At 45.4% G+C, this 12,416-nt stretch overlaps 1 protein-coding gene across 9 annotated transcripts in view; it reads right to left on the reverse strand.

Moving 5' to 3' along the window:
- Positions 1-1,153: 1,153 nt before the first annotated feature.
- The window catches only part of CSNK1G1 (casein kinase 1 gamma 1), a 147,227-nt gene continuing 135,964 nt past the window's right edge, over positions 1,154-12,416 (reverse strand). For 6 of the 9 annotated variants that reach the window (XM_060151627.1, XM_060151663.1, XM_060151591.1 and 3 more), the window contains 2 exons: positions 6,005-7,911; positions 1,926-3,115 (listed from right to left, as the gene is read on the reverse strand). In XM_060151627.1, the coding sequence (XP_060007610.1) occupies positions 7,857-7,911 (55 nt within the window). In that variant the 3' untranslated portion in view covers positions 1,926-3,115; positions 6,005-7,856. Of the gene's footprint in view, positions 1,266-1,925; positions 3,116-6,004; positions 7,912-12,416 lie in introns of those variants that run through there. The other 3 variants (XM_060151648.1, XM_060151638.1, XM_060151655.1) reach the window with 3 other exon arrangements.

Genomic DNA, 12,416 nt, shown 5'->3' on the forward strand with positions numbered 1-12,416 from the left:
AATGCTGGATGGAACAGCCGTCACGTTGGCACTGAGGTGGGAAATAATACCTGCAAGGGTCTGAGGTTGAGTCCCTCTTTTCTAGAAACCTCCCGGAAGGTCAGGAGTAGTCGTCAGATTCGCCCCCAGCAGTATTTCAGGGCTCCGAAGACGCTTGTTCCCAACAGTCCGCAACATATATACTTCAGTACTGCAAGTCTAAAACACACACACACCCAAAATTGCCACTGACATCTTTCTAAAGCTCGGAACCATGACATTATTAAATGTCTTTAATTTTCAAAGATTAACTTTACAGAAATTCCTGGTCTTCACAGCCCAGATTGTAGGTAGACATGGCTCCATTTCTATAGTCGAACTTGGCAATTTGGTCTCTATATAAGGTGCCGACCTGAGTTTGAGGTTATGCATGGCCACTGACATTACCTCGTCCTTCCTTACACTGAGGTCACTGCAGGCGGACTGCAGAGCTTCAACAGACAGTTCTCTCAAATAAATGCAAATAACATTTGCTGTTTCTAATTCTCACACCTCAATCCAGACCACCTCTCAATGAGGTGGAGGTTCTTCTACGTAAAACTGTTGCACTGAGAAAGATGATCTTTCAACCCCCTCTTCCTCTCCTCCTTCATTTTTTGGGTCTCTTAAGCCTCTTTCCCCACTCACTGGTCTCACACTGCCCACACTGAGAAAATTGTTTACCAAGCTATGTTTTCAAAGTAGCCTTCTCCACATGAGGAACTAATTAATGCTAAAACTAATTAATGCTAAAACAGCATTAATGAAAAAAAATAAGCTTGACGGATACAGTGTTCTCAATATGAAGTTTTTCTATCATGATGATTTTTTAAAAAAATATTTGGCTGCACCGGGTATTAGTTGCAGCATGCAGGATCTTCAGTTGTGGCATGCAAACTCTTAGTTTGCAGTATGTGGGATCTAGTTCCCTGACCAGGGATTGAACCCAAGCCCCCTGCATTGGGAGCACAGAGTCTTAGCCACTGGATCACCAGGGAAGTCCCTCTCATGCTGATCTTAAACATGTTTTTTACTAGTGAAAGAAGAAATCGTTAAGTAGCAATTGAGTAGTAACAGAAAGAATTGGAACCAATGATGGCCAGACTGCCAGTTGTTTTGTGCCATTTGTGCACATCATAGTCATACCTTCTGTCTGTATAGATGTTCTTCATCAGTAGAGCAGAATTACAAAGCTGCCATTTCATAGTTGTTCCAGAGCAGATCCTAACTTCCTGGTGTTCTAGCACCTAAGAACCACAGGGATACAGGAATTAGTATGTGTGATGAATGTCCAAATTCTACCAGAAATATTTATTGTTTTTTATTTTATTAATTTTATTTTTGGCTGTGTTGGGTCTTTGTTGCTGCACGCAGGCTTTCTCTAATTGCGGCGAGCAGGGGCTACTCTTTGTTGCAGAGCGGGGACTTCTTGTTGTGGTGGCTTTTCTTGTTGCGGAGCACGGGCTCTAGATGCACGGGCTTCAGTAGTTGTGGCTTGCAGGCTCTAGAGTGCAGGCTCAGTAGTTGTGGCGCACAGGCTCAGCTGCTCCGCGGCATGTGAGATCTTCCCAGACCAGTGCTCGAACCCCTGTCCCCTGCCCTGGCAGGCAGATTCTTAACCACTGCGCCACCAGGGAAGCCCCAGAAATATTTGTAAAGTGAGCTGCTTATAAATTTTGGAGGTTAATCCTTTGTCAGTCGCTTCATTTGCAAATATTTTCTCCCATTCTGAGGGTCCCACAGGAGAGGTCAATGTTCAACCCAAAAGAATGACGCAAGAATGCCAAAGTATCAGGCATTATTTTCATTCCTGGAGCCTTGTCACTAAGAGTCCTAGACGGATTCTCCGTTACAAATGAACCAGGAGAGCTTAAAAGCAGAGAAACCAACCAACCAAACAAGCAAAATTAGCCAAGAAAGGTAAGACATTTTATTGTACATACAAAAAGGGTGCAAACTGAGACCTTTCCTCCCCAGATTGGAGAAGAGGTATACTTAAAGATCACATTTGTGTTTTCCATGGTGCCCTAGGAAATGGGCTACTCTGAGATAATATCAAGACCCATTTCCATTTACTCCAAAGAAGGCTTCTTCCTCTGCAGAGGAGTTTCTACTTAATGGTGTACAAATCTCTCTCCTGGAGGAACCGTTTCAAATACACTTGAAATTGACATTCATGTTTAAAAATACGACAAGTTTCATTTTCACAGCTGAGCTTTGCAGACCAGTGCCAGGGTTTATGAAACAAAATTATGTATCTAAAATAAAAGGTTAAAAAAAAAGGCATTTAACAATAATCAGACACATCCACGCATCAATTAAAACTGATTTCCACAGCTGATTTATACATTATCTAGTCTTAAAAAATTGCAGTCAACATCCCAACATCTTTTAAAAAGTACAATGGGCAAAGATTAAAGAAACAGACAAAATAATAATATAATAAATTAGAGCATGTAATACATCCAATGGGAATTGATGAATGAACATTATTTTCCATTGGGGGGGCTTATAATATTTTTGGTTTCATCTTTTTTTCTGCTGTTTACTCTTCTCCTTGATAAATGGGGCTCATTCCCAGAGCCAGCTTGCTGCCACACCAATTTGAGAAACTCATTTGTTTCTTGTTTATTTCTGAGAATACTCAGGAACACATGGTCCCAGCAACCTGGGCTGTGAGGTTTTTTCCTTCAGGTGGGCTGTGAGTCTTTATGGAAGTGAAATGCATACAGATGAGTGCTGGCACGCACGTGCACACACAGACACAGACACACACGCATACAAATGCAACCACACACACCCATCTGTAGATACAGTCCCCCGTAACCCCCCGCCAAAGAAATGGCTCATCTTCCTGAGAGATTCCTAACAGATTGATAAGCCTCTTAAAAAAGCTTTCGGTGTAAGGGCTGGCCTGGGATTTGGTCTGGAGCTCAAAAAGAGGAACACTGAAAATGTCTCACCTGCTCTGAAAGAGGGGCTTTGCGGGGAAGGGGCAATCAGGATAGCTGTCCTCTTGTGTGTGTTACTGGGACGACTGCACTGCATCCCCATTTCTTAGCATGGATAACCCTCTGCTTTGAAGGTGGTGATGGCACTGGAAAGATGATTGTGAGAAGTAAAAAAGGAAAAGTAACAAAATAAATTCTGTCCACAGAACTGAGGTTTCTTTATAACACTGAGTTTGGTAATCGAACTAGAAATATATGGAGTACACATTCACTTTTTCCTTTGTAATACAAGCTGAGCTACAAACAAACTCTGGAGTGGACTTCCTGGTCGCTTTTTGAGGAAATATGTCAACTATTACTGTCTATATCCAGGGAACCTACTTACTATTCTGAATACAATGGAGAAACTATTCTTTTGCACTCAGTCACCTGCAAAAGGAATTAGGAAAAACATTTTTAAGACTGCTTAATTGATCAAAGACTTCCAAGATTCCTTATTTGTGGCTAAAACACTGCCTAAACCCTCAGAAGAGCCATGGTTTCCTCTTTTTCTTATTCAGAAACAAAATCACTCCCCTCCCCCATCAAAAACAAACACCCAAGAAAACCAAACCACAGGCATCCCATTTTGATTCCTACCAACCCATCATGGGGAAGACTCTGGCCATCAACCTCTAGAGGGGCCTTCCTGGAGCCCTGAAGTTGGCAAAAGCAAGAACCCCAGAGACAAGTACCTGCTGCTCAGGCCAATCCAGATGGGGTGCCAAGTTATCCTGGCTCCCTAAGGGTTTCTGGAACTCACCTGCCCACCTTGGGGCAATGGTGGATTGGTGGCAGTGGCCTGACAAAGGCAGTGTTGGCTGTATGACAGTGCAAGCTCCCGATCTGAGAAATTCTAGCCCTAACATGGCTCTGACGCTGGAGACAGTGTTGTCAGGGCAACTCACTGGGAATGAAAACTAGATTAAATATGAAAATGGAAGAGGTGACTGCGACACACGAGGCATGCAGACTTGGGAGAGATGCATCAGAAGAAAGATCAAGTTCCTTAGAGGAGATCCTTTCTAGGCTGCCGTGGAAGTACTTATTTTTGAAAAATGCAGGCCATGCTGCTCACTGGAGGGGGAGCAAGCTGTCTCTTTTGCATAAAAAAAAGTTAAGGCTATGATCTTTAGTAACCACTCTGACATAACCTTACCCTCACTCATTTCTGACAACAGAAGTGGTTACTAACACTGAGAACCAACACTGAATATGTACTCCCAAGGTACATTTCCAGTGAACCAGGTTGGAAGGTACTTTAGAGGCGATGGACACCTCTTCTGGCTAATGGCAGGGGCTGTCTCTACGAACTTGGAGTTCACTGCGAATGAAGAGGCAATCAACACTTCTACTGGAAAACTCAGGATCCTGCTGTCTTCCGTCGCCCTATATCCCAAAATAAAATGGGGCTTTAATTGGAGGCCAACCTCATCACCTGACTTTGTACCTTCTTAGACCGCTTCCTCCTAGACAAAGCCAAAATGGCAGGAGTATGTTAATTAAGGCAGACATGAACGCATGCTGCTGCTGGCATGCTCTGCACACCCTTGCGGAGCAGTCTGGAGTGAGATCACTGGGAAACGCCAAGGGCTGCACAGCAAGTAATCAACCCTTACTGCACAGACACAGCCATGCTCTAGTCACAAGGGAAGGATCCCTTACGTCTTGGTGGATTCCTGGCCTGCTTGCTTCAATCTGCTCAGGATGCAATGCCTGAAGGACTGCAGGGCTTGGGAGAACCCCTAATGTTGTTAGTGCTTAATGCTAACCCAGCAACTGCATCAATCCTGAAGAAAAAGATCCCTAGGTATCATGGTTATGGAGTGAAGGCAGCTCAAAGACTACAGAGCAAGTGGATTTGGGTGGGCGGTAGGTGGAGGGAGTGCCCAACCCCGAGGCCCTGGCTGAGGAATACAGCTACTCGACAACAGCAACGGGGCTGAGGAGGGAGGCCTGATGGGGATGAAACTGATGGCCAAATTACTCCTTAGGTACCCTTCTCAAAAAGAAAAAAAAAAAAATTTTTTTTTTCTTTTTTAAAGGAAGATCACAGTAGACTCGGGGGTCTGGAACCACCCTGGAGTACCAATGGCCCTGGGAAGGTCACCATTACTGTGCATGCCAGAAGGACTTGGGCTCTTCACCTTTGTTATGAAAAATCAAATATCTAGTAAGAGATCTGAGCGGGGGCAGAGAGTGAGAAGAGGGCATTAGGAAGAACCCCACAACTGCTCACGTTAAATCCCGCAATAGCGAGCCTTTAAAACAAAGTTAAGACCCTGAAAAAGTCACAAACCCAGCTGCAAGAGGGCTTGCCCTGCAGCCAAGCTGGTAACTGCCTTTGCTTTTTTCTGGAAGTGGGGAGGCACTTAGTGGAGTAAGGGGTGCCAGGGATGCTCTGGACTTTGCCACCATTTCCTCTTGCCCTCCCATGAGAAGCAAGGCTTTTTCTACACAGGGATGTGGAGGTTAAAGATTCTATACGGGAAATTAGAGTTACCCAAATTGAGAAGAGTTACCCAAATGCCAACTGAGAAACTATGTAAGTTTCAGTGACAGTGCCTTAGCTAATGTCAAGGAAGCAAACCCCAATATTCAAAATTCTTGTGGGGAAGCGGTGTGACCCTGCATCTCCCAGCCATTCTGTTAATAGGAAATTTTCTTTTAAAGAAATGAATGATTACAATCTTTATATAAGCTAGGCAAATTTGAAGCCAGTGAAGTGAAATTTCCTAGCCAAGGACCAGTGGAACACAGGTGAAGCCCAGTAACTCTGATCCACGCTACCGCTGCTCTCTCTGCTCCATGTAAGACACATCAAGGGACTCGTCAGAAAATACCAACTACCAGAAAGTATGTCTGCATCCTCCAGTCCAAAAGACAGCCCTACATCTCAAGCCAGAGGCAATGATTTCCGTGTTCCCAAACCCCCCAGACTAAGTCACCAGCCACTGCCCTCCATGGTTAGCTCTCTCTACCCCCAGATACAAGACCTCGTTCTCTGATGTAATTAATCCTTTCTCCTCGATCACATCTGGAATGCGAAGTCACTGTTTGGATAAGTCGCTCATCTCCAATGAAAATCAAGCACGAGAAGTTCTATTAACTCCATACGTTGGCGACTTTTCAAGCAGTGAATGAGGAACCAAGACCCTTCATGGCAGCATGTCTGGACGTGGAGAGTGTACCGGGGAGAACAGGCTCTAGATGCGTGGCCATCTCATCTAGAAGGAGTCTAAGTCCAAGTGAGAGGATAATTTCACACCTTTCATTTCAGTCTCCTTTCCCCAGGAATTTTCCAGCACTAACCAGTCTTACCCCCCTGTTCACTATAGCCCCATACACTGAGGCCTAAGCCTGCAGCTATGGACCTGCTGGAAGAAGATTTGCAGGTACTTGGTTTCTGATAAGGCAGGCCAGCCCAAATGCTGTAACTCAGCTATTGGGGCAAACAGTACAGACCAAGTTTATTTCCTGGCCCTATGATGAGCCAAATCCTGAGGTTCCTCTGGCAGTTGGAAGGCAGGATCACTTTCCTCCTTCTTGTCCACTAGTGGCAATACAGTGGTGGCTGTTTCATCACTAATTTTGTCCCCCAAGTCACTAAGGAAGTCACATGGCTATCTAGTTGGAAGTCCCTGGCAGTGGAGGAAACAGATATTTCAGATTTTTGTTGTTAAGCATCTCCTTCTCTGGGATGAACTGTCTCCTGTCACAGTCTGGCTTGGCTGGCTCATCCCATGTGCTGGAGAGCTAGGTTGTCCAAACTGCAGGCTGATGAGGTCAAGAGGCTCTGGTAGGGACATTCTTCAGCAGCTGAGAAGACGAATGAAAATTCAAGTATGTTTCCTTGCCAACCTGAGAGTTCACTCAGAATGACACAGAGTTTGGCTTCTTCTCTTCTGGGTGCTGCAGACCCAACTCTTTCCATTGAGAATGTCCTCTGGACCCATGTTCTCTCTGAATGGCTTGGCTGGCCCCATCCCCCTCGAAACAGAAAAAAAAAGTAAAACTCCCAATATAACCAGACACAATATGCATCTGCCATGTTTTTTGTTTAAAAAAAAAAACAAACTAAAAGTGCAATAAAGTCAGGTTTTTTTTGTCCTTTGCTCAGAACAATTTGCAATGTTCTACTACTGTCTGGAGAACAGAGTTCGCTTGTCAAGAAAGCTAAGAACGCCAACACACAGGGACAGTAGACTGCAGATTTCTCACAGCTTGTGTCCTACAGTGTAACTTCACAAGAGGGAAGGAGGGAGTAACCTGCACCCCGTGGCCAGCTCGGGATGGAGGCTGCACAGGCACAGAGGAAGAGGGAGTCATACTGCCAGACACACCTGGTGGGCGGAGAAGGTTCTTCTCCAGCCTTGGCCTGCATCTCCCTCCTACCTTCTTGGCCGCACCCCCAGCCTCTCAAGCTCCTTCAGCAGACAAAGCCTTCAGCTCATTAGCTTTTATGCTGGAGAGGGTTGAGGGTGGGGCAAGAACCAGGAGCAAGTAAACTAAGGGGAGGGGAGAGAATAGTAGTCCTTGAGTTTTTGTGAATGACACCTTCACTGTAAACAATAGGAAGGAGAGTCAACCAGGCAGCCCCAAGGGTAAGCAGTGGAGGACCAGTGGCTCTGGGACCTGCTCAGAGCCTCAGGCAGGTAGGGGCGGCCACTGACCCACTGGGCCCTGGCTGCCTGCACTAGCTCCTTCTGGGGGCATCTGTTTTTCTTCTTTTTGGTTTGGATCTCCACCCTCCCCCACAGAGGAGTCCCTTCCAATGAGAAATGGCAGGAGCTGCGGGTGCAATCGAGTCAGAGTCCCCAGGGCCTGAGGACTCCTGGGAGGCACGGGTCACTTGTGGCGCTGAGCAGTCTTCTTCCTTTTCCTCTTAAAGAAGCAGCAGCACCTGGAGCACAAGGAAGACCACAAGTCAGTGCGGGAGGCCCGCAGCTGCCAACAGATTTCTGCCTGCCTCTGCTTATTGCAGGGGTGGAACTCCCCCCGGCACCCACCCACAGGGTCGCCCGCCATCTACAGTGCACATACTGGAGGCAGTGGGCAGTGTCTGCCAGGAAAGCCAAAGGAGAGGGCTGCTTTATTCCAAACCTAATCGTCAAAGTGCTGCAGGCTAGGCAGCAGGGCGGAAGCAGGCATTTTTGGAAGAAGGATGAAGAAGGCTTATTTCTCAGTCTAACACCCCAACTTGAAAGTCTCATCCTCCTTTATACTGAACCAAGGCTGGGGTCCTCAGGGCTGCATGAGAAGAGCCTGCACTGTTTGCCCCTTCATACAGAGGGCAAAATTATTTAATGCAACTTCGGAGGTCAGTGAGTATGGAGGCTAAACTAAGGCAAACAAATGCCAAGAAAAGCATGATGTTTGGAACTCTAGGAGGCTCTCACATGCTACCAATGAAAGGATTAAGGATTCTCTCTAATCTCCTCCCCTCCCCCAGCCAGCTAGCTACCTGGCGTAGGCAGGAGAAGCCCTGACCCTAATTGTGTGAGCCAGGATCTTTTAACTGAAATCAGCATAGCCTCCTCTTCATCTGGAGAGGATCAACGCCACAGTTGATCACCAGGAAGCATCGGGTTGCAGGGTCCTCCTCAACTTAAGCTTCCCGAGGCTGCTGCTGTGCCAGGCTGGGTTCAAGGACTGACCCTGCTTAGGGTGGGGCTGAGGCCTGATGCCTTCAACAGCCACAGCTCTGCCACAGCCTTTAGCTCGGGTACCTGCTCTGTACTGCTGTCTTTGGAACAGGAAGCCCCTCTTGCTCAGGCAGCGACTATTCCAGAAGGGGGTGATGAGGGCTGTGGCATGGCTGGTGCAAAAGATATGTCCTTTCCAGGAAGCTGACACATGGGAAATGAGAATGTGAGGGGCAGAAAGTGGTGGATGAGTCAAAGATGCCATGTGATGGAGGGGAGTAAACTGGAAGTGTCACTCAGACTTGCTGGATCCTTGAAACGAAAGCTTTTCTCAGAAACTATCTCTGGGTCTTTTGCCTAATCCTTCTGGGTTTAATGTCAGAAATATTCATACAGAAATAAAGAGCTGTTGCTTACTTCCGCATAACCCTAAGTCCTCCACTGTAGCTAAGATTCCCCCCTTTTTTAGTTAGACCCTTTTGTATTCCCACACCCCATGGACTAGTTATCAAAAATTTGGAGAAAGCATCTTCTTAGAATGCAGAAATAGATGTTTACACAGACAAAATGATGGGCTTTAACCATAACTGAATGAATTAAACATAGAGATGTTGGAAATAGGAGCTTCTTAAGAGAGTCTTAAAAAAGATTTTCTAAGAGTATAATGACATACGTGATGTACTATTAAATGGGTGTCAATATAGTCACTAAACAAAGTGTCCTTTGTATTTAGAGGCTGAATAAATTCTTTTAAGTAAAAATGACCAACACTTTTGATTGTTTTCAGTCCTTAAGGGAATCCCTGGGGAAGGATTTTTAAAAAAGGTCATTTTTTGTACACATGCTTTAGAAAACAGACATTCTTTCAAGCTGAATGTCCAGAAATTATTAAATAAGGTGAATTAAATCTCATGGGAGTACCAGTACTTCAATAGAGCTAGCTACCTGTTCCCTGTTAACCATGATTTTCAGAGGGATCACTAACATTTAAGTCAGTTTTTATTCTTATGCTTTTTGGAGGATGCTAAGATGATGATTTTGTGTTTTTAAGTTAAGAACAATCATTAAAAAGTTTGAAATAGTGTTTTGGTCCGTTGCAAATGATACAATTTCTCTTTTACCTCCTCCAAGGCAAGTCATAAGAATTAATATCTACTTATAAGCATATCATAACCTGATGTGCAAAGCTGAATTCACCTGACTGGAGGAGAGTGTGAGGTGTGGTTTAGAGCCTTAATTTTTGCTAGTTACTGTAGTTAAAACTTCAGCAGTAGCAGAAGCTTTTAATAATTCTACCCACGAGGAAACGGGCTCCACAATCAACTCTTTGGTTTCTGTGGTGACTACCGGCAATAGGACCTGTGAAACTTGGTCAGACCCCAGACCAAGCCCACTGACTGACTCCATACAGATGTCTTACTCTCAGAAGAGACTGAAGGCAAGTGATGAACTCTTCTTGTGTCTTAGGTTTCCTTCCAGCTGATTCTTTGATTGGCTCTCCCTTCAGCTATTCCTTTACTGTGTTTCTCTGCTGTACTTATACATTCTTCCCTTGCTCTAATGCCTTGTTTAAGCCCCACAGTATCCATCAAGTCTTCCTTAACCATCTCTGTCAACACTGACCTCTCAAGGGACAATACCATAAAAGTGTCCTTTCAAGCATGCATGTCTTATCTCTCCAGGTAGATTGCATCTCAGCTCTTTGGGGAAGGCCTTGAGACCCCCTAGAGTTCCAAGCACAGAGTGGACGAGCACAAAGTAGGCCCTGTATTTGCAGTCAGGATCATGTGACTGACATCTCACAGGAAAAAACAGACCACGATGATGTCAGATTACACAGACACATGTTTGCTAAATAAATAGGCCAAATGTACTCCTTGATACTGTAATACTATAAATTCTATCTCCATAAAACCCAATTGCTATCTTCAATACATCTCTGTCCCTTGGGAAACCCTGTAGACAACTTGGCTTAGAGAGTTAGGGTACAGAAACCGGTGCCCAACTCAGCTACTGAAGACCAATAGAAACAAGGTAGTCACAGAGGCCAGCAGACTGTTATCACCACACGGAATATCATCCCACACGTGCAGTGTAGGAGGTTCTGGCTCCAGACCACAGCAGACCAATCAGCTCACGAGCACCTGGAGCTCACAGGCGATGCCCAGGAAGCAAGGCAGGGAGGGCACTGCCTTACAGTGAGAACATGCCCCACCCAACGTGGAGCCGCCAGGGCTTCCCCTTCAAGACCCGCATGCTGCCCCAAAAGTGCATCCAAGGGACCTTCTCCAGGAGTGGGAGAGAGACTCCAATGTCTCACTAGCCAAGTCGGCCCTTGGCCCGCTATATGCTCGTATAAAGAGAAAAGAAAAGAAAAGAAAAGGAAAAAAAAAAGACAATAAATGAAAAACAAACAAAAAACTCAAAACAACAACAACAACAGCAAAATGTCCATCTCTCCCCCAAGAAGCAGCTCTCTTATTTGGAGATACTCATATTCTACAGATGGAAGAACCAGCTGAACCAAAAAGAAAAGTCACAGATTTTTCCAAAGCTGCTAATTTTAAGGTTAGAGACCAAGCCACAGAATGTGACATTATCTGGCAACAACTGTCCTTGGAGTTGTGAGGAATAATTAGATTCTGATTATACAACTGGTACAGTAATCTGGCCTTCTTACTACCTCTGTCCCTCTCTGTCTGATAATATCTAGCCATATTAATTTGAGAAAAAATTCATTCAGCTAAAAATGAAGAGACAATTTTGGATACTGTAGGATATTGTTCTGACAGGAGGAGGCTGCAATGTGGTGGGTTTGGAAAGAAAAAAGGAACAGATTAATTGCTGGGTACAGGTCTGCCCATCCCCACCTTGTGGATCTAGTTCCCCAGTCTGGGTGGGTATGGCACAAGGTGGCATACGGGAGCCATTGAGTGTTCCTAAGGCATTTTGTTTGGCTTTGCCAATCCCAACCTAGCCTGGTCCGCTCCCCTAGCATGTGGACTGGAGAGAGGGACTCACCACAGGTTGAGCATTTTCAGGCAGCTACAGAGTGTGTAAAGAGAAAAACACAGAAAGGAAGAGAGAGAAAGAGAGATATTAGTCCACAGAGGTGAGATGGAAGCGACTCCCTGTGAGCCATGCAAACATGCAGTATGTGTCTGTGTTTAGTTTCTTCCTCTGTCAAGGCAGGGTGAGTAGGCCCAGGCCACTTGGTCCCCACACTAAAGTGGAGGGGGCAGGTGCCTGATAGAAGCATTGAGGTGGGAGCTGGATCTCAGTGAGGGCTAAGGCAAAACAGAAAGAGTTGGTGGGAGCCCCAAGAGTGGGCTTTCCTGGGCAACTTCCAGGAAGGTAGCAGGAGAAAGAGCATATGATCCTGCCCGTAAGAATTCAATCAGGAACCAAGGCCAAACCATTTTGGTTCCCACATGAAGTCTTACCGTGCAATTTGTTAAGCTAACCTCCCAAATATTCTGAGGGAAAGAGAAGTCCCTAGCCTTTCTATAAGACCAACATGCCTGACCAAAGCAGCCAGCAGTTAGCTCTTTCTCTAGAGGGGAAAACAAGCTTAAGAGACACTTTATCTTATTAGGAGGTGACTGTCGAGGAGGGTCACTGCTCGGATTAAGGTATAACTGCCAGAAAAAGCCCTAAATCCCATTCTTGTTAATTCTCAGAGAAAATGAGGTCCACACTTGCTAAGTTGTAGCTAAAGTCAGTGGATAACCAAAAATTCCTGTGTTCTTACCATAAAAAAAGT

Source organism: Lagenorhynchus albirostris, chromosome 1 (assembly GCF_949774975.1).
Source record: "Lagenorhynchus albirostris chromosome 1, mLagAlb1.1, whole genome shotgun sequence".
Lineage (NCBI taxonomy): Eukaryota > Metazoa > Chordata > Mammalia > Artiodactyla > Delphinidae > Lagenorhynchus > Lagenorhynchus albirostris.